At 55.3% G+C, this 21,563-nt stretch overlaps 2 protein-coding genes across 2 annotated transcripts; one reads left to right on the top strand and one right to left on the bottom strand.

Annotated features, from left to right (window-relative positions):
- Window positions 1-4,751: 4,751 nt before the first annotated feature.
- On the top strand, window positions 4,752-9,162 carry LOC147086428 (uncharacterized). The gene is made up of 3 exons (XM_085978351.1): window positions 4,752-5,021; window positions 7,220-7,358; window positions 8,815-9,162. The coding sequence occupies exons 1-3, from the start codon at window positions 4,814-4,816 to the stop codon at window positions 8,954-8,956; spliced, it is 489 nt and encodes a 162-aa protein (XP_085834477.1). The 5' UTR covers window positions 4,752-4,813; the 3' UTR covers window positions 8,957-9,162.
- Window positions 9,163-10,580: 1,418 nt separating this feature from the next.
- Window positions 10,581-16,250, bottom strand: riiad1 (regulatory subunit of type II PKA R-subunit domain containing 1). Its single transcript, XM_085978352.1, has 4 exons — window positions 16,099-16,250; window positions 12,595-12,671; window positions 11,739-11,785; window positions 10,581-10,783 (listed from the first exon to the last, which is right to left on the bottom strand). Exons 1-4 carry the CDS (start codon window positions 16,198-16,200, stop codon window positions 10,707-10,709), a joined length of 303 nt encoding a protein of 100 aa, XP_085834478.1. The 5' UTR covers window positions 16,201-16,250; the 3' UTR covers window positions 10,581-10,706.
- Between the last annotated feature and the right edge of the window lie 5,313 nt (window positions 16,251-21,563).

The following is a 21,563-nucleotide window of genomic DNA, read 5'->3' on the forward strand; positions in this document are numbered from 1 at the left end:
TGTTCCTGTGTAACAGGCTCGAGGGGCTGAATGGCCGCCTCCTGTTCCGATGTAACAGGCTCGAGGGGCTGAATGGGCTCCTCCTGTTCCTGTGTAACAGGCTGGAGGGGGCTGAATGGGCTCCTCCTGTTCCTATGTAACAGGCTCGAGGGGCTGAATGGCCTCATCCTGTTCTTGTGTAACAGGATCGAGGGGCAGAATGGGCCTCCTCCTGTTCCTATGTAACAGGCTCGAGGGGCTGAATGGCCTCCTCCTGTTCCTATGTAACAGGCTCGAGGGGCTGAATGGCCTCCTCCTGTTCCTGTGTAACAGGCTCGAGGGGCTGAATGGGCCTCCTCCTGTTCCTGTGTAACAGACTTGAGGGGCTGAATGACCTCCTCCTGTTCCTGTGTAACAGGCTCGAGGGGCTGAATGGCCTCATCCTGTTCTTGTGTAACAGGATCTAGGGGCTGAATGGGCCTCCTCCTGTTCCTATGTAACAGGCTCGAGGGGCTGACTGGCCTCCTCCTGTTCCTGTGTAACAGGCTCGAGGGGCTGAATGGGCCTCCTCCTGTTCCTAATGTAACAGGCTCGAGGGGCTGAATGGGCCTCCTCCTGTTCCTGTGCAACAGGCTTGAGGGACTGAACGGCCTCCTCCTGTTCCTGATGTGACAGGCTCGAGGGGCTGAATGGCCTCTTCCTGTTCCTGTGTAACAGGCTCGAGGGGCTGAATGGCCTCCTCCTGTTCCTAATGTAACAGGCTCGAGGGGCTGAATGGGCTGCTCCTGTTCCTAATGTAACAGGCTCGAGGGGCTGAATAGCCTCCTCCTGATCCTACTGTAACAGGCTCGAGGGGCTGAATAGGCCTCCTCCTGTTCCTGTGTAACAGGCTCGAGGGGCTGAATGGGCTGCTCCTGTTCCTATGTAACAGGCTGGAGGGGCTGAATGGGCCTCCTCCTGTTCCTAATGTAACAGGCTCGAGGGGCTGAATGGCCTCCTCCTGTTCCTGTGTAACAGGCTCGAGGGGCTGAATGGCCTCCTCCTGTTCCTGTGTAACAGGCTCGAGGGGCTGAATGGGCCTCCTCCTGTTCCTGTGTAACAGGCTCGAGGGGCTGACTGGCCTCCTCCTGTTCCTGTGTAACAGGCTCGAGGGGGCTGAATGGCCTCCTCCTGTTCCTGTGTAATAGGCTCGAGGGGCTGAATGGGCCTCCTCCTGTTCCTGTGTAATAGGCTCGAGGGGCTGAATGGCCTCCTCCTGTTCCTGTGTAATAGGCTCGAGGGGCTGAATAGCCTCCTCCTGTTCCTGTGTAATAGGCTCGAGCGGCTGAATGGGCCTCCTCCTGTTCCTGTGTAACAGGCTCGAGGGGGCTGAATGGCCTCCTCCTGTTCCTGTGTAACAGGCTCGAGGGACTGAATGGGCTCCTCCTGTTCCTATGTAACAGGCTCGAGGGGCTGAATGGCCTCATCCTGTTCTTGTGTAACAGGATCGAGGGGCAGAATGGGCCTCCTCCTGTTCCTATGTAACAGGCTCGAGGGGCTGAATGGGCCTCCTCCTGTTCCTAATGTAACAGGCTCGAGGGGCTGAATGGGCCTCCTCCTGTTCTTGTGCAACAGGCTTGAGGGACTGAACGGCCTCCTCCTGTTCCTAATGTGACAGGCTCGAGGGGCTGAATGGCCTCTTCCTGTTCCTGTGTAACAGGCTCGAGGGGCTGAATGGCCTCCTCCTGTTCCTAATGTAACAGGCTCGAGGGGCTGAATGGGCTGCTCCTGTTCCTAATGTAACAGGCTCGAGGGGCTGAATAGCCTCCTCCTGATCCTACTGTAACAGGCTCGAGGGGCTGAATAGGCCTCCTCCTGTTCCTGTGTAACAGGCTCGAGGGGCTGAATGGCCTCCTCCTGTTCCTAATGTAACAGGCTCGAGGGGCTGAATGGGCTGCTCCTGTTCCTAATGTAACAGGCTCGAGGGGCTGGATGACCTCCTCCTGTTCCTGTGTAATAGGCTCGATGGGCTGAATGGGCCTCCTCCAGTTCCTATGTAACAGGCTGGAGGGGCTGAATGGGCCTCCTCCTGTTCCTAATGTAACAGGCTCGAGGGGCTGAATGGCCTCCTCCTGTTCCTGTGTAACAGGCTCGAGGGGCTGAATGGCCTCCTCCTGTTCCTGTGTAACAGGCTCGAGGGGCTGAATGGGCCTCCTCCTGTTCCTGTGTAACAGGCTCGAGGGGCTGAATGGGCCTCCTCCTGTTCCTGTGTAGCAGGCTCGAGGGGCTGAATGGCCTCCTCCTGTTCCTGTGTAACAGGCTCGAGGGGGCTGAATGGCCTCCTCCTGTTCCTGTGTAATAGGCTCGAGGGGCTGAATGGGCCTCCTCCTGTTCCTGTGTAATAGGCTCGAGGGGCTGAATGGCCTCCTCCTGTTCCTGTGTAATAGGCTCGAGGGGCTGAATAGCCTCCTCCTGTTCCTGTGTAATAGGCTCGAGGGGCTGAATGGGCCTCCTCCTGTTCCTGTGTAACAGGCTCGAGGGGGCTGAATGGCCTCCTCCTGTTCCTGTGTAACAGGCTCGAGGGACTGAATGGGCCTCCTCCTGTTCCTGTGTAACAGGCTCGAGGGACTGAACAGCCTCCTCCTGTTCCTGTGTAACAGGCTCGAGGGGTTGAATGGGCCTCCTCCTGTTCCTGTGTAACAGGCTCGAGGGGCTGACTGGCCTCCTCCTGTTCCTGTGTAACAGGCTCGAGGGGCTGAATGGGCCTCCTCCTGTTCCTAATGTAACAGGCTCGAGGGGCTGAATGGGCCTCCTCCTGTTCCTGTGTAACAGGCTCGAGGGGCTGAATGGCCTCCTCCTGTTCCTGTGTAACAGGCTCGAGGGGGCTGAATGGCCTCCTCCTGTTCCTGTGTAACAGGCTCGAGGGGCTGAATGGACCTCCTCCTGTTCCTGTGTAACAGGCTCGAGGGGGCTGAATGGGCCTCCTCCTGTTCCTGTGTAACAGGCTCGAGGGGCTGAATGGCCTCCTCCTGTTCCTGTGTTCCCACAAGGCGAGAAGGTGACTCTTGCTGCCACCTGTTCTGCCTGTTAATTAATTCTGAATTAACTTTAGTCGACTGAGGCGGCTACATAGCAATTAAAAAATGCAGTGACGTACACAAACCCGGCTCCATTTACAAAGAGGCCGTGATATTGTTTTTCTCGCGTTTCCCTCCTCCCTCCCTCCAACTTTCTTCTTCAGAAAGAAAGACTTGCATTTCTCCAGCGCCTTTCACGACCACCGGACGTCCCAAAGCGCTTCACAGCCAATGAAGTACTTTTTGAAGTGTAGCCGCTGTTGTAATGTGGGAAACGCCGCAATTTGCGCACAGCAAGCTCCCACAAACAGCAATGTGACAATGACCAGATCATCTGTTTTTAGTGATGTTGGTCGAGGAATAAATATTGGCCCCAGGACACCGGGGAGAACTCCCCCTGCTCTTCTTCCAATCGTGGCCGTGGAATCTTTTACATCCACCTGAGAGGGCAGACGGGGCCTCGGTTTAACGTCTCATCTGAAAGATGGCACCTCCGACAGTGCAGCATTCCCTCAGTACCGCCCCTCCGACAGTGCGGTGCTCCCTCAGTACCGCCCCTCCGACAGTGCGGCGCTCCCTCAGTACCGCCCCTCCGACAGTGCGGCGCTCCCTCAGTACTGCCCCTCCGTCAGTGCGGCGCTCCCTCAGTACTGCCCCTCCGACAGTGCGGCGCTCCCTCAGTACCGCCCCTCCCTCAGTGCGGCGCTCCCTCAGTACTGCCCCTCCGACAGTGCGGCGCTCCCTCAGTACCGCCCCTCCCTCAGTGCGGCGCTCCCTCAGTACTGCCCCTCCGACAGTGCGGCTCTCCCTCAGTGCTGCCCCTCCGACAGTGCGGCTCTCCCTCAGTACCGCCCCTCCGACAGTGCGGCGCTCCCTCAGTACCGCCCCTCCGACAGTGCGGCGCTCCCTCAGTACCGCACCTTCGACAGTGCGGCGCTCCCTCAGTAATGCCCCTCCGACAGTGCGGCGCTCCCTGAGCACTGCCCCTCCAACAGTGTGGCGCTCCCTCAGTACTGCCCCTCCGACAGTGCGGCGCTTCCTCAGTACTGCCCCTCCGACAGTGCGGCGCTCCCTCAGCACCGCCCCTCCGACAGTGCGGCGCTCCCTGAGTACCGCCCTTCCGACAGTGCGGCGCTCCCTCAGCACCGCCCCTCCGACAGTGCGGCGCTCCCTGAGTACCGCCCGTCCGACAGTGCGGCGCTCCCTCAGTAATGCCCCTCCGATAATGCGGTGCTCCCTCAGTACTGGCACTGGGGAGTGCCAGCCTAGATTTTGTGCTCAAGTATCTGGAGTGGGACTTGAACCCACGACTTTGTGAATCAGAGGCGAGAGTGCTACCCACATCACTAAAACAGATGATCTGATCATTATCACATTGCTGTTCGTGGGAGCTTGCTGTGCGCAAATTGGCTGCTGCGTTTCCTACATTACAACAGTGACCACACTTCAAAAAAAGTACTTCATTGGCTGTGAAGCGCTTTGGGACGTCCTGAGGTGGTGAAAGGCGCTGGAGAAACGCGAGATCTTTCTTTCATTCACGAATGGGTCGGTTCGTGTGGAATCCGTTCCCCGCTCAGCGTCTCGGTGGGGGTGACCAGTTTTTTAAAGGATGCCCATGGCGTCACTGTGACATCACAATGAGCCTGAAAGCTTACGATGTCACGACGAGGGGCTGCTATTGGCTCGGCAGCAAAAGTGTCATCGTCCTCACAACAGGCATTGAGCATTTCCAACTGGTCGACGAGAGGTGGTCCAGGTTTCATTGACGTCGGCGAAAGATGCGGCCGGATCCCGAGCCGTGGACGAGTGGCCGCCCCGGGGACCGAGGCTTGCCCACGCCCTCCTTCTGTGCCACTCGGGGGACGGTGTCGCTGGCGGGCTCAGGCTCGAGCTCGAGCTCCTGCTCGGCGAGCGACCTCCTTGGCGACTGGCACAAGGTGACGGACTGCAGCGTCCGGCAGTGGCTGGCCGGAGCCTCGGACTACGGTGAGTCTACAGAGGAGAGGCGCCTTGCCGCCCTGCGCTGGAGGGAGGCGGGGCGGGGCGCGGCGGGGGGAGGCAGTCCCTCCACCGTATTGTCTCACCTCCACCCGGGCACCCCCCTACCACTCTCTCATTTGCCAGTCGAATGCCCCGCTCTCTCTTGGTCCCCACATCTACCCCTAGAGTCGCTCGCACGAGCCCCTTCATTGTAATCGTCTCTCCCTGCCTACTCCCTCCCCCCACACACCTTCCCTGGCAACATGTGTTGGATCAAGGATGCCAGCGATGCCCACATTCTACGGGGTGTGGGCGTCGCTGGCAAGCCCAGCATTTATTGCCCCTTCCTAAGTTGCCCTTGAGAAGGTGGTGGTGAGCCGTCGCCTTGAACCGCTGCAGTCCGTGTGGTGAAGGTGCTCCCACAGTGCTGTTAGGGAGGGAGTTCCAGGATTTGAACCCAGCGACGATGAAGGAACGGCCTGATATATTTCCAAGTCAGGATGGTGTGTGACTTGGAGGGGAACTTGGAGGTGGTGATGTTCCCATGCGCCTGCTGCCCTTGTCCTTCTAGGTGGTAGAGGTCGCGGGTTTGGGAGGTGCTGCCGAAGAAGCCTTGACAAGTTGCTGCAGTGCATCTTGTAGATGGTACACACTGCAGCCACGGTGCGCCGGTGGTGGAGGGAGTGAATGCTTAAGGTGGTGGATGGGGTGCCAATCAAGCGGGCTGCTTTATCCTGAATGGTGTCGAGCTTCTTGAGTGTTGTTGGAGCTGCACTCATCCAGGCAAGTGGAGAGTATTCCATCACACTCCTGACTTGTGCCTTGTAGATGGTGGGAGAGGCTTTGGGGAGTCAGGAGGTGAGACACTCGCCGCAGAATACCCAGCCTCTGACCTGCTTTAACATGGTGGGTGAGAACATCTGAGTCCGAGCAGCCCAATGTGCCTGGAGCATCCCTGGGTTAGAGAGAGGGGAAATCAGCCAGGGTTCCTGCTCCTGATCACTGCCCAGTGACCCCTGGGTTAGAGAGAGGGGGAAATCAGCCAGGGTTCCTGCTCCTGATCACTGCCCAGTGACCACTGGGTTAGAGAGAGGGGAAATCAGCCAGGGTTCCTGCTCCTGATCACTGTCCAGTGACCCCTGGGTTAGAGAGAGGGGAAATCAGCCAGGGTTCCTGCTCCTGATCACTGTCCAGTGACCCCTGGGTTAGAGAGAGGGGAAATCAGCCAGGGTACCTGCTCCTGATCACTGTCCAGTGACCCCTGGGTTAGAGAGAGAGGAAATCAGCCAGGGTTCCTGCTCCTGATCACTGTCCAGTGACCCCTGGGTTAGAAACAGGGGAAATCAGCCAGGGTTCCTGCTCCTGATCACTGTCCAGTGACCCCTGGGTTAGAGAGAGGGGAAATCAGCCAGGGTTCCTGCTCCTGATCACTGTCCAGTGACCCCTGGGTTAGAGTGAGTGGAAATCAGCCAGGGTTCCTGCTCCTGATCACTGTCCAGTGACCCCTGGGTTAGAGAGAGGGGGAGATCAGCCAGGGTTCCTGCTCCTGATCACTGTCCAGTGACCCCTGGGTTAGAGAGAGGGGAAATCAGCCAGGGTTCCTGCTCCTGATCACTGTCCAGTGACTCCTGGGTTAGAGAGAGGGGAAATCAGCCAGGGTTCCTGCTCCTGATCACTGTCCAGTGACTCCTGGGTTAGAGAGAGGGGAAATCAGCCAGGGTTCCTGCTCCTGATCACTGCCCAGTGACCCCTGGGTTAGAGAGAGGGGAAATCAGCCAGGGTTCCTGCTCCTGATCACTGCCCAGTGACCCCTGGGTTAGAGAGAGGGGAAATCAGCCAGGGTTCCTGCTCCTGATCACTGTCCAGTGACCCCTGGGTTAGAGAGAGGGGAAATCAGCCAGGGTTACTGCTCCTGATCACTGTCCAGTGACCCCTGGGTTAGAGAGAGGGGGAGATCAGCCAGGGTTCCTGCTCCTGATCACTGTCCAGTGACTCCTGGGTTAGAGAGAGGGGGGAAATCAGCCAGGGTTTATCACTCAATCAACAACAGATTATCTGGTCATTATCACATTGGTTGCCGTGTTTCCTACATAACAACAGTGGCTTCAAAAAAGTACTTCATTGGCTGTGAAGCGCTTTGGGACGTCCTGAGGTGGTGAAAGGCGCTGGAGAAATGCAAGTCTTTCCTTCTTTGCTCCTTTCAGAGAAGAAATGCGTGGCCAAGATGTTGGGCACGGCGACAGCGGGGAAGGAGTTCTTCGAGAGGCAGCTGCGCGCCGTGCTGGAGAATCCCCCGGAGGACCCGACCGTGAGGCCGGGTCAGGCCGTCCGACTGACGTACGAGTAAGTGTCGGCCCGGGCCCGGAAACGAGGGCTTTCAAAGCCGCGCTCTACGACAACAACGACGACGTGCATTTATATAGTGCCTTTAACGTAGTAAAACGTCCCAGGGCGCTTCACAGGAGCGATTATCAGACAGAATCTGACACCGAGCCACATAAGGAGATATTAGGACAGGCGACCAAAAGCTGGGTCAAAGAGGTCGGTTTTAAGGAGCGTCTTAAAGGAGGAGAGGCGGAGAGGTTTAGGGAGGGAATTCCAGAGCTCGGGGCCCCAGGCGGCTGAAGGCACGGCCGCCAATGGTGGAGCGATGTCCTAATATCTCCTGGTGTGGCTCAGGGTCAAATTTTTATCTGATAACGCTCCTGTGAAGCGCCTTGGGACGTTTTACTGCTTTAAAGGCGCTATATAAATGCAGGTTGTGACATAGAATTTACAGCACAGAAACAGGCCATTCGACCCATTGCTGGGATGTGGGCGTCGCTGGCAAGGCCCAGCGTTTATTGCCCGTCCCTAGTCGCCCCTTGAGAAGGTGGTGGTGAGCCGCCTTCTTGAACCGCTGCAGTCCATGTGGTGAAGGTGCTCCCACAGCGCTGTTAGGGAGGGAGTTCCAGGATTTGGACCCAGCGACGATGAAGGAACGGCCGATATATTTCCAAGTCAGGATGGTGTGTGTGACTTGGAGGGGAACTTGGTGGTGGTGGTGTTCCCCATGCGCCTGCTGCCCTCGTCCTTCTAGGTGGAAGAGGTGGCGGGTTTGGGAGGTGCTGCCGAAGAAGCCTTGGCGAGTTGCTGCAGTGCATCTTGTAGATGGTACACGCTGCAGCCACGGTGCGCCGGTGGTGGAGGGAGTGAATGTTTAAGGTGGTGGATGTGGTGCCAATCAAGCGGGCTGCTTTGTCCTGGATGGTGTCGAGCTTCTCGAGTGTTGTTGGAGCTGCACTCATCCAGGCAAGTGGAGAGTATTCCATCACACTCCTGACTTGTGCCTTGTAGATGGTGGAAAGGCTTTGGGGAGTCAGGAGGTGGGACACTCGCCGCGGAATACCCAGCCTCTGACCTGCTCTTGTTGCCACAGTATTTATGTGGCTGGTCCAGTTAAGTTTCTGGTCAATGTTGATGGTGGGGGATTCGGCGATGGTAATGCCATTGAATGTCACGGGGCAGTGGTTAGACTCTCGCTTGTTGGAGATGGTCATTGCCTGGCACTTCTGTGGCGCGAATGTTACCTGCCACTTAGCAGTCCAGGTCTTGTTGCTCCGTGCCGGTGTTTATGCTCCACACGAGCCTCCTCCCACCCTTCCTCTCACCCAATCAGCATATCCTTCTATTCCTTTCTCCCTCGTGTGTTTATCCAGCTTCCCCTTAAATGGGGAAGTTATTATTGTCGAGTTATTTGCTCGAGTTGTGTGGTTAACCGTCACTATGTGTGACCTCTGCATTTTTCTTTACGTTTAAGAAACCCGGGTGCTGTCGGACACGCCATAAACCAACGCCGGCGACCTGACTACATCATCCACCCCGACATGAAGTCAGAGACCACAGCTGTGAGGCCCAAGATGCTCAACTGGCCTGTGCCCCCCAGCTGGGCATTGAACTGAGCTCCTTCGACTAGTGGGAACGAGGGGGAGGCTCCGGACCGACACCGACACCCCCGCCTCCCCCGAGACGGCCGTTCCCACCCACACGGGGAAGGATTACAGAGAACCAGAGCAGGCAGCGGGAGTCGCAATGGTTCGCGGAGATGGGCGGAGCTGCGCTCTCGAGTTTCCCATGTTACAACTTCAAATAAAAAGTACTTTGTTGGTTGTAAGTCGCTTTGGGACGTCCCGAGTTCGTGAAAGGAGCTGGAGAAACGCAAATCTTTCCTACCCAGTCAATGTGTGCTGGTTGCGATTAAATTTGTAGCACTCTGGACGGGACATGGGGCGAGGGGAGGTACGGGGCGAGGGGCTCGGTGGGTACGGGGGTCGGGGCGAGTACGGGGCTCGGGGCGAGAGGGGGTACGGGGATCGGGGCGAGTGCGGGGCTCCTCAGGGGGTACGGGGCTCGGGGGGTACCGGGCTCAGGGGGTACGGGGCTGGGGGGGTACGGGGCTCGGGGGGGTACGGGGCTCGGGTATCGGGGGGGGGGGAGGCTCGGGGGGGCTATGGGGCTCGGGGGGGTACGGGGCTCGGGGGGGTACGGGGCTCGGGGGGGTACGGGGCTCGGGTATCGGGGGGGGAGGCTCGGGGGGGCTACGGGGCTCGGGGGGCTACGGGGCTCGGGGGGGTACGGGGCTCGGGGGGGTACGGGGCTCGGGGGGGGTACGGGGCTCGGGGGGGTACGGGGCTCGGGGGGGGTACGGGGCTCGGGGGGGTACGGGGCTCGGGGTGGGTACGGGGCTCGGGGGGGTACGGGGCTCGGGGGGGTACGGGGCTCGGGGGGGTACGGGGCTCGGGGGGGTACGGGGCTCGGGGGGGTACGGGGCTCGGGGGGGTACGGGGCTCGGGGGGGTACGGCGCTCGGGGGGGTACGGGGCTCGGGGGGGTACGGGGCTCGGGGGGGGGTACGGGGCTCGGGGGGGTACGGGGCTCGGGGGGGTACGGGGCTCGGGGGGGTACGGGGCTCGGGGTGGGTACGGGGCTCGGGGGGGTACGGGGCTCGGGGGGGTACGGGGCTCGGGGGGGTACGGGGCTCGGGGGGGTACGGGGCTCGGGGGGGTACGGGGCTCGGGGGGGTACGGGGCTCGGGGGGTACGGGGCTCGGGGGGGTACGGGGCTCGGGGGGGTACGGGGCTCGGGGGGGGTACGGGGCTCGGGGGGGTACGGGGCTCGGGGGGGGTACGGGGCTCGGGGGGGTACGGGGCTCGGGGTGGGTACGGGGCTCGGGGGGGTACGGGGCTCGGGGGGGTACGGGGCTCGGGGGGGTACGGGGCTCGGGGGGTACGGGGCTCGGGGGGGTACGGGGCTCGGGGTGGGTACGGGGCTCGGGGGGGTACGGGGGTCGGGGGGGTACGGGGCTCGGGGGGTACGGGGCTCGGGGGGGTACGGGGCTCGGGGGGGTATGGGGGTCGGGGGGGTATGGGGCTCGGGGGGGTACGGGGCTCGGGGGAGTACGGGGCTCGGGGGGGGTACGGGGCTCGGGGGGGTACGGGGCTCGGGGGGGTACGGGGCTCGGGGTTCACTCACTCACCCTCTGCTGTTAAAGCTGACACATTACACAAAGCTCGTCTCACTGAGCACATCGCGTCAAACACACATTTTAATTGTTTCCACCTATCGGATTGCCAGCGTACGAGGGTCGCGCATTACATTTCACGTGCGGTCGAGCTCAGAGCCGGCGAGCAGCTGCCCAGTGAGGACGCCATGCTCAGTTCTGCTTCATTTGGTCGCGCTCGTGAAGCTTCCGCTGGATCTTTTCCGGCAGCTTCGCATCGGTGTAGTATTCTGCCGGACAGTGAGAGAACACTGAGAGTGAGATCCCGCTGTGACACCGTTCCCCCCCCACCGCACATACCACCCCCTCACCACTGCAGAGGGAGCTTTACTCTGTATCTAACCCGTGCTGTACCTGCTCTGGGAGTGTTTGATGGGGACAGTGTAGAGGGAGCTTTACTCTGTATCTAACCCGTGCTGTACCTGCCCTGGGAGTGTTTGATGGGGACAGTGTAGAGGGAGCTTTACTCTGTATCTAACCCGTGCTGTACCTGCCCTGGGAGTGTTTGATGGGACAGTGTAGAGGGAGCTTTACTCTGTATCTAACCCGTGCTGCACCTGCCCTGGGAGTGTTTGATGGGACAGTGTAGGGGGAGCTTTACTCTGTATCTAACCCGTGCTGTACCTGCCCTGGGAGTGTTTGATGGGACTGTGTAGAGGGAGCTTTACTCTGTATCTAACCCATGCTGTACCTGCCCTGGGAGTGTTTGATGGGACAGTGTAGAGGGAGCTTTACTCTGTATCTAACCCGTGCTGTACCTGCCCTGGGAGTGTTTGTTGGGACAGTGCAGAGGGAGCTTTACTCTGTATCTAACCCGTGCTGTACCTGCCCTGGGAGTGTTTGATGGGACAGTGTAGAGGGAGCTTTACTCTGTATCTAACCCGTGCTGTACCTGTCCTGGGAGTGTTTGATGGGACAGTGTAGAGGGAGCTTTACTCTGTACCTAACCCGTGCTGTACCTGCCCTGGGAGTGTTTGATGGGACAGTGTAGAGGGAGCTTTACTCTGTACCTAACCCGTGCTGTACCTGCCCTGGGAGTGTTTGATGGGACAGTGTAGAGGGAGCTTTACTCTGTATCTAACCAGTGCTGTGCCTAACTGCTACAACAGGCATGGAGATGAGGACAATTTCCTTCAGATTGATATTTGAGCCAATTCAAATTGCAGCCATGGATTCATAACTCACCAGAAGCAAATTCCCGAATGTTTTTCGGTCTCTTTAGGAGTACAGACCTGGAAAGGAAAGGGTGCAAAGGATTCAAACTAAATTCACTTTCAATAAAATCCACTCACGTGCAAGCGCTCTACAAGTTGCGGAATAAACAGGAGACTGAAGCGAGCGACAGAGAACTGTTATTACATTTTGTAATCACAACCGGGAACTGTTATCCACAACATGTAGCCATTACAGCTTGTAACTAAAATAATGCTCACTGCCTCAATAGCCAGAAGCATTGAATCATAGGAAATATACGGCACAGGAGGAGGCCATTTGGCCCGTCGTGTCCGTGCCGGCTGACAAAGAGCTACCCACTCTAATCCCACCTTCCAGCTCTCGGTCCGTAGCCCTGTAGGTTACGGCACTTCAAGGGCACATCCAAGTACTTTTTAAATGTGATGAGGGTTTCTACCTCGACCACCCTTTCAGGCAGTGAGTTCCAGACCCCCACCACCCTCTGGGTGAGAAAAGTTCTCCTCAACTCCCCTCTAAACCTCCGACCAATTACTTTCAATCTCTGCCCCCTGGTTATTGACCCCACTGCTAAGGGAATTCGGTCCTTCCTCTCCACTCTTATCTAGATCCCTCATAATTTTATACACCTCAATTAAATCTCCCCTCAGCCTCCTCTGTTCCAAAGAAAACAACCCCAGCCGATCCAATCTTTCCTCATCGCTAAATTCCCCAGTCCTGGGGTGCAACATCCTGGTAAATCTCCTCTGCACCCTCTCTAGTGCGATCACATCCTTCCTGTAATGTGGTGACCAGGACTGCACGCAGTATTCGAGCTGTGGCCTAACTCTTTACAAACTGCACTGGTCACCTCATAAACTCTCCCAGCAGCACCTCCACCTCGGGATGGTTCCTCAAGTAATATTCGTTCGCAATTCGAGTTTTTATCTGTAGAAAAATAACACAGGTGTAATGATCATTAACTTCAGATCAGAAATGAATTAAAAACATTACGGGCAAAGTTAACCTGCCTGCATCTCGTAGTCCTGCCCAGAACTGTCTGTCCCTGGATCACTGACAAGGAAAGGTGCCCCACTGCAATGAAACTGGTAACTCGAGCTCCAAAGTACATATTACACCAGAACGTCCAATATCCGACTCAAGTGTCAGCTGTGGCTCAGTGGCAGCTCTCTCGCCCCGAGTCAGAGGTTTGTGGGTTCAAGTCCCACAGCAGAGACTTGAGCCTTCGAGGCCTTCACTCAATTCAATTCAATTCAATTTTATTTGTCATATATGCAGCAGACGTGTGTACTGCACAATGAAATGTTGATTTTTACGAGTCCTCCCAACATTGGAATAAATATGGCATAACAATGATAAAAATACTAATAGAAAGACAGTAATAATAAATAAAACAACAGTAATAAATAATAATAAATTATTCGCTCATGAGTCTTATGGCCTGGGGGTAGAAGCTGTTTCGAAAGCTGCTGGTACGAGACCGTATGCTTCGGTATCTCTTACCGGATGGGAGCAGGGTGAAGAGGTTGTGACTGGAGTGGCTCGCGTCTTTAATGATTGTCAGAGCCTTCCCCCGGCACCTCTCGGGGTAGATATCCAGCACAGCAGGTAGTACTGAGTGCAGAGAGAGCGTTTTACTCTGTATCTAACCCGTGCTGTACCTGCCCTGGGAGTGTTTGATGGGAAAGTGTAGAGGGAGCTTTACTCTGTATCTAACCCGTGCTGTACCTGCCCTGGGAGTGTTTGATGGGGACAGTGTAGAGGGAGCTTTACTCTGTATCTAACCCGTGCTGTACCTGCCCTGGGAATGTTTGATGGGACGGTGTAGAGGGAGCTTTACTCTGTGTCTAACCCGTGCTGTACCTGCCCTGGGGATGTTTGATGGGACAGTGTAGAGGGAGCTTTACTCTGTGTCTAACCTATGCTGCACCTGCCCTGGGAGTGTTTGATGGGACAGTGTAGAGGGAGCTTTACTCTGTATCTAACCCGTGCTGTACCTGCCCTGGGAGTGTTTGATGGGGACAGTGTAGAGGGAGCTTTACTCTGTATCTAACCCGTGCTGTACCTGCCCTGGAAGTGTTTGATGGGGACAGTGTAGAGGGAGCTTTACTCTGTATCTAACCCGTGCTGTACCTGCCCTGGGAATGTTTGATGGGACAGTGTAGAGGGAGCTTTACTCTGTGTCTAACCCGTGCTGTACCTGCCCTGGGGATGTTTGATGGGACAGTGTAGAGGGAGCTTTACTCTGTGTCTAACCCATGCTGCACCTTGTGGTAAACCACTGTCATACCTGTCTGTGTCTGTATGTGTATTCCACTAGGTACAGGTCTGGACATGCCTCGGCTGACTCCTCCCACTATTCCAGGTATATAAGTGACTACCTCCCAGTCCCTTAGTATTCTGGACGGGTCGACCACTCGAGACTAGACCTTCATTCTTTAGTTAATAAAAGCCTGATTGTTACTCGCTCAACTTCAGTCTTTTGAGTAATTGATGGCGCATCACACCTGCCCTGGGAGTGTTTGATGGGACAGTGTAGAATGAGCTTTACTCTGTATCTAACCCGTGCTGTACCTGCTCTGGGAGTGTTTGATGGGACAGTGTAGAGGGAGCTTTACTCTGTATCTAACCCCGTGCTGTACCTGCCCTGGGAGTGTTTGATGGGACAGTGTAGAGGGAGCTTTACTCTGTATCTAACCCGTGCTGTACCTGCCCTGGGAGTGTTTGATGGGACAGTGTAGAGGGAGCTTTACTCTGTATCTAACCCGTGCTGTACCTGCCCTGGGAGTGTTTGATGGGACAGTGTAGAGGGAGCTTTACTCTGTATCTAACCCGTGCTGTACCTGCCCTGGGAGTGTTTGATGGGACAGTGTAGAGGGAGCTTTACTCTGTATCTAACCCGTGCTGTACCTGCCCTGGGAGTGTTTGATGGGACAGTGTAGAGGGAGCTTTACTCTGTATCTAACCCGTGCTGTACCTGCCCTGGGAGTGTTTGATGGGAGAGTGTAGAGGGAGCTTTACTCTGTATCTAACCCGTGCTGTACCTGCCCTGGGAGTGTTTGATGGGACAGTGTAGAGGGAGCTTTACTCTGTATCTAACCCGTGCTGTACCTGCCCTGGGAGTGTTTGATGGGACAGTGTAGAGGGAGCTTTACTCTGTATCTAACCCGTGCTGTACCTGCCCTGGGAGTGTTTGATGGGACAGTGTAGGGGGAGCTTTACTCTGTATCTAACCCGTGCTGTACCTGCCCTGGGAGTGTCTGATGGGACAGTGTAGAGGGAGCTTTACTCTGTATCTAACCCGTGCTGTACCTGCCCTGGGAGTGTTTGATGGGGACAGTGTAGAGGGAGCTTTACTCTGTATCTAACCCGTGCTGTACCTGCCCTGGGAGTGTTTCCAGGTACATGGATCATTAATGGGACGCTGGCCTTTATATCCAGAGGACTAGAGTACAAGGGGGCAGAAGTTATGCTACAGTTGTAGAAAACCCTGGTTAGACCACACCTGGAGCACTGTGAGCAGTTCTGGGCACCACACCTTAGGAAGGATATATTGGCTTTGGAGGGAGTGCAGCGTAGGTTTACCAGAATGATACCCGGACTCCAAGGGTTGAATTAAGAGGAGAGATTACACAAACTAGGGTTGTATTCCTTGGAATTTAGAAGGTTAAGGGGTGATCTGATCAAAGTTTTCAAGATATTAAGGGGAACTGAGAGGGTAGAGAGCGAGAAACTATTTCCGCTGGTTGGGGAGTCTAGGACTGCGGGGGCAGAGTCTCAAAATTAGAGCCAGACCTTTCAGGAGTGAATCCGCAAATGGCAATTGATGCTGGATCAATTGTTAATTTTAAATCAGAGATTGATAGCTTTTTGTTAACCAAAAGGTATCAAGGGATATGAGCCAAAGGCGGGTGGATGGAGTTAGGTCGCAGATCAGCCATGATCTCATTGAATGGCGGACCAGGCTCGAGGGGCCGAATGGCCTCCTCCTGTTCCTTTTAAAGGTGAAGGAATTTGCGGAACAAATAATTTAATTTGTTCAGTTTCCTTTGGTTTTATGATATTGTTTTTTTTTAAAGGGGGTACTTTTTGGTTTAATTGAGTTGGATTGGTGGCACCTGGCTGAACCCAAAGCGGCCAATCAGAGCAGAGATCTCAAATCTCCTGGGGGGGGCCTGCCCCTTTAAATACAGCAGTCCCGCCCCCCGCCCGATGCTAATTGGCTGGAGCAGGTGTCAATCACGCGGGGCGGCGCTCTGATTGGTCGCTCCGCGTGTACCTGGCCCCAGGCGCAGGTTTATCGGTGCAATTAGGAGGAGCGGCGGCGGAGGTGGTGGTCCTCCCACTCCGTCACCTTCAACTGGTAGAGCCGGTCCTGCTGCCAGTAGTTGAGCGCCTCCAGGTCGTAGAACTCCGAGCCCAAGGGAGGAGGGATCAGCTGCTTCGAGTCCGCCATCTTGGTTGCGGCGGCCCTTGGAGACCGCGCAGGCGCACAATGATGCCCGGGCCGGGGGGGAAAGCGGGCGAGAGCACGTGGTGCACCATTGGCCGCGCGCCACACCATTGGCCGCGCGCCACTCTGTGGCGAGCGCGCAGGCGCGCCAGCAGCGTGGGGCGGGAGCCGACACGTGGTGCGCGGTCAACCAATCGCCGCGCTCCGCTCTGCGGCGAGCGCGCAGGCGCGCCAGCACCAAGGGCCGGCGGACCACGTGGTGGGTGATCAACCAATCGGCGCGCGGCGCTTCGGTTGACGGCGTCCCGCACGTGGCTTGCTTAGTTACCGTCACCATGGTGACTGTCTCCAGGCAATGGTTCAAGGGCCTTCTCTGGGTCTATTGGCTGGCACAAAGGTGGAGGGGAGCCCCAGGGCATTTTAATTCCAACATATAATAATCTCTCAACCACCCACTGCCAACACAGGAACCAGGCCCCCTGCACCGTGGGTCAGGGTCACCGTGTGGCCAAGTGCGGCGGCCATTTTGTGCAGAGCAAGATCCCACAGACCGCGCCCGAGGGCAGGCGGTTGAGGGAGGGGTGGAATATTGGCTGGGACGCCAGCTGCAATCCCGCCTGCCGTGCCACCCGCTGCCAGCCTCTTGCCGTTCACAACAGGAACCAGGCGCCTGCACCGTGGCTCAGCGTCACCCCCTTGGCCGGGGCGGGGGGGGTGCCAAGTGCGGCGACCATTTTGTGCAGAGCAAGATCCCACAAACCGCGTTCGAGGGTTTGCCGAGGACGGGGGGGGTAGCGGTGAATGTTGACCGGGGCGCCAGCCGGAGTCCCGCCTGCAGTGCCACCCGTTGCCAACCTCTTCCCATTCACAGGAACCAGGTGCCCGCCGTGGGTCAGGGTCACCCATTACACAAACTAGGGTTGTATTCCCTAGAATTTAGAAGGTTGAGTGGTGATCTGATTGAAGTTTTCAGGATATTAAAGGTAACAGATAGGTTAGATAGAGAGAATAGTAAAAGGGTAGTAAGTGGAGGGGTGGGGCCGATTAGGGACAAAAAAGGAGACCTATGCATGGAGGCAGAGTGTATGGCTGAGGTACTAAATGAGTACTTTGCATCTGTCTTCACCAAGGAAGAGGATGCTGCCGTAGACATCGTAAAGGAGGAGGTAGTAGAGATACTTGATAGGGTAAAAATTAATAAAGAGGAGGTATTAGAAAGGCTGGCTGTACTTAAAGTAGATAAGTCACCAGGAGCAGATGGGATGCATCCTAGGATGCTGAGGGAATTGAGGGCAGAAATTGCAGAGCTTCTGGCCATAAAATTCCAATCCTCCTTAGATACAGGGGTGGTGCCAGAGGACTGGAGAATTGCAAATGTTACACCATTGTTCAAAAAAGGGTGTAAAGATAAATCCAGCAACTACAAGCCAGTTAGTTTAACCTTGGTAGTGGGGAAGCTTTTAGAAACAGTAATTGGGGAGAAAATGAACAGTCACTTGGACAAGTGTGGATTAATTAAGGAAAGCCAGCACGGATTTGTTAAAGGCAAATCGTGTTTAACTAACTTGATTGAGTTCTTTGATGAGGTAACAGAGAGGGTTGATGAGGGTAATGCGGTTGACGTAGTGTACGTGGATTTCCAAAAGGCTTTCGACAAAGTGCCACATAATAGGCTTGCCAGCAAAGTTGAAGCCCATGTAATAAAAGGGACAGTGGCAGCCTGGATACGGAATTGGCTAAGTGACAGGAAACAGAGAGTAGGGGTGAACGGTTGTTTTTCGGACTGGAGGAAGGTACACAGTGGTGTTCCCCAGGGGTTGGTTCTAGGACCACTGCTTTTCTTGATATATATTAATGACTTGGACGTGGGTGTACAGGGCACAATTTCAAAATTTGCAGAGGACACAAAACTTGGAAATATAGTGAACAGTGAGGAGGAGAGTGATAGACTTCAGGAAGACACAGACTGGCTGGTGAAATGGGCGGACACGTGGCAGATGAAATTTAACGCAGGAAAGTGTGAAGTGATACATTTTGGTAGAAAGAATGAGGAGAGGAAATATAAACTAAATGGTACAATCCTGAAGGGGGTGCACAAACAGAGAGACCTGGGGGTATATGTGCATAAATCGTTGAAGGTGGCAGGGCAGATTGAGATAGCAGTTAAAAAGGCTTACGGGATCCTGGGCTTCATGAATAGAGGTATAGAGTACAAAAGTGTGGAAATTATGATGAACCTGTATAAAACACTGGTTCAGCCCCAACTGGAGTATTGTGTCCAATTCTGGGCACCGCACTTTAGGAAGGATGTGAAGGCCTTAGAGAGGGTGCAGAAAAGATTTACGAGAATGATTCCAGGAATGAGGGACTTCAGTTACGTTAATAGGCTGGAGAAGCTGGGGTTGTTCTCCTTGGAGCAGAGAAGATTGAGAGGAAATTTGATAGAGGTGTTCAAAATCATGAGGGGTCTGGACAGAGTAGATCGGGAGAAACTGTTCCCATTGGCAGAAGGTTCGAGAACCACAGGACACAGATTTAAGGTGATTGGCAAAAGAACTTAAGGCGATGTAAGAAAACATTTTTTTACACAGCGAGTGGTGAGGATCTGGAATGTACTGGCTGAAAGGATGGTGGAGGCAGACTCAATCACAGCTTTCAAAAGGGAGTTGGATAAGTATCTGAAAGAAGGAAATTTTCAGGGCTCCGGGGAAAGGGCGGGGGAGTGGGACTAGCTGAAGTGCTATTGCAGAGAGCCGGCACGGGCTCGACGGGCCGAATGGCCTCCTCCTATGCTGTCTCTCTCTCTTAGGCAGTCCCTCGGAACTGAGGATGACTCGCTTCCACATCACAAATGAGTTCTCAGGTGACTGATGAGTCCAATGCGGGACCTACAATCTCTGTCACAGGTGGGGCAGACGGTGGTTGAAGGGGGTGGGTGGGGTGGGGTGCTTGGGTTGACGTGCGCGCCTCCCGCTGCCTGCGCTTGGCTTCCCGCTTGCTCCCGGCGAAGAGACTCGAGGTGTTCGGCGCCTTCCCGGATGCTTCTCCTCCACTTTGCGCAGTCTTGGGGCCAGGGATTCCCAGGTGTCGGTGGGGATGTTACACTTTTTCAAGGAGGCTTTGAGGGTGTCCTTGAAGCATTTCCTCTGCCCACCTGGGGCTCTCTTGCCGTGCCGGAGCTCCGAGTAGAGCGCTTGTTTTGGGAGTCTCGTATCGGGCATGCGGATAATGTGACCCGTCCATCGGAGCTGATCGAGCGTGGTCAGAGCTTCGATGCTGGGGATGTTGGCCTGAGCGAGAACACTGTTCTTCTGTGCTGTAACCATTCTATGATTCTATGTACGGTAGCAGCAAAGTAAATCAAATGTCAATCTCTAAGTCAGATATCCAGGCCGAAGCTTCCGGTGTAACAGCGTGGATATCTTGTAGGCTGCCTGTGAATTTCCTCTGAGGGCAGTGCTCAATGATGTGCTCCAGGGTCTGATCAGGAGCTCCACAGTCGCATGATGGGGATGCTTTAATCTTTCATCTATGGAGAAGTTGGCAGCATCTACCATGACCGGTTCTGAGGCGGTCGATGGTTGTCCACTGTTTGCGAGGAAGGTTTGATCCTTCAGGTTGTACTGTGGGGTCCTCTCTAAGGAATCCATTCCGTGTCTCGCATTTCTTCCAAACATTTCGCCATCAGTCATCAAGGTACAGAGAGAGTGTTTCCACTTGTGGGGAAGAGCAAAACTGGAGGCCATCAATATAAGAGAGTCACCAAGAAATCCAATAGGGAATTCAGAAGGAACTTCTTTACCCAGAGAGTGGGGAGAATGTGGAACTCGCTACCACAGGGAGTGGTTGAGACGAATAGTATCGATGTATTTAAGGGGAGGCTGGATAAACACATGAGGGAGAAAGGAATAGAGGGTTACGCTGATAGATTTAGATGAGGAAGGACGGGAGGAGGCTCGAGTGGAGCATAAATGCCGGCATGGACTGGTTGGGCCGAATGGCCTGATTCTGTGCCGTATATCCGATGTAATCCTGTGTGATCGCACTCGAGAGGGTACAGAGGAGATTTATGAGGATGCTGCCAGGACTGGAGAATTTCAGCTGTGAGGAAAGATTGGATCGGCTGGGGTTGTTTTCTTTGGAACGGAGGAGGCGGAGGGAAGATTTAATTGAGGTGTCTAAAATTACGAGGGGCCTGGATAGAGTGGATAGGAAGGACCTAAAGTCGCTGAAGGTAAGCATGCAGGTGGTTAAGAAGGCAAATGGTATGTTGGCCTTCGTAGCGAGAGGGTTCGAGTACAGGAACAAGGATGTCTTGCTGCAGTTGTGCAGGGCCTTGGTGAGACCACACCTTGAGTATTGTGTGCAGTTTTAGTCGCCTTATCTGAGGAAGGATGTTCTTGCCATGGAGGGAGTGCAGCGAAGATTCACCAGGCTGATACCTGGGATGGCAGGAATGACGTATGAGGAGAGATTGGGTCGACTGGGCTTATACTCACTGGAGTTTAGAAGATTGAGAGGGGATCTCATTGAAAATTATAGGACTAGACAGACTAGATGCAGGAAGGATGTTCCCGATGGCGGGGGAGTCCAGAACCAGGGGTCACAGTCTAAGGATAAGGGGTAAGCCATTTAGGACAGAGATGAGGAGGAATTTCTTCACCCAGAGAGTGGTGAACCTGTGGAATTCTCTACCGCAGAAGGCAGTAGAGGCCAATTCATTAAATATATTCAAGAAGGAGTTGGATATATTTCTTAAGGCTAAAGGGATCAAGGGATATGGGGAGAAAGCAGGGACAGGGTACTGAATTTGGATGATCAGCCATGATCTCATTAAATGGTGGAGCAGGCTCGAGGGGCCGAATGGCCGACTCCTGCTCCTATCTTCTGTGTTTCTATGTCCCTTAGCAGAGAGGTCAATAGCCAATGGGGCAGAGATTTAAAGTAAATGGTGGACGGTTTAGAGGGGAGTTGACGGTGGTGGGGGTCTGGAACTCACTGCCTGAAAGGGTGGTCGAGGCAGAAACCCTCACCGCATTTTAAAAGTACTTGGATATGCGCTTGAAGTGCCGTAACCGACAGGGCAACGGACCAAGAGCTGGAAAGTGGGATTAGGCTGGATAGCTCTTTATCGGCCGGCACGGACACGATGGGCCAAATGGCCTCCTCCTGTGCTGTCAATTTCTATGAGAACACTTTCCTGCTCTTCTTCGAATTGCACACACCTGGCAGGACCTCAGTTTAATGCGTCATTGGAAAGGCCCCCTCAGATGAGCCTTGCATGTGTCAGCCTGGGTAATGGGCTTCTAGTCCTGGAGTTGGGGATCAAGCCCACAAGTGTTTGACCCAGAGACTCACTGAGCCAG

This window comes from Somniosus microcephalus, unplaced genomic scaffold (genome assembly GCF_052327205.1).
Source record: "Somniosus microcephalus isolate GS21.2 unplaced genomic scaffold, FLI_Smic_1.0 unresolved_chr7, whole genome shotgun sequence".
In the NCBI taxonomy this organism is placed as follows: Eukaryota; Metazoa; Chordata; class Chondrichthyes; order Squaliformes; family Somniosidae; genus Somniosus; species Somniosus microcephalus.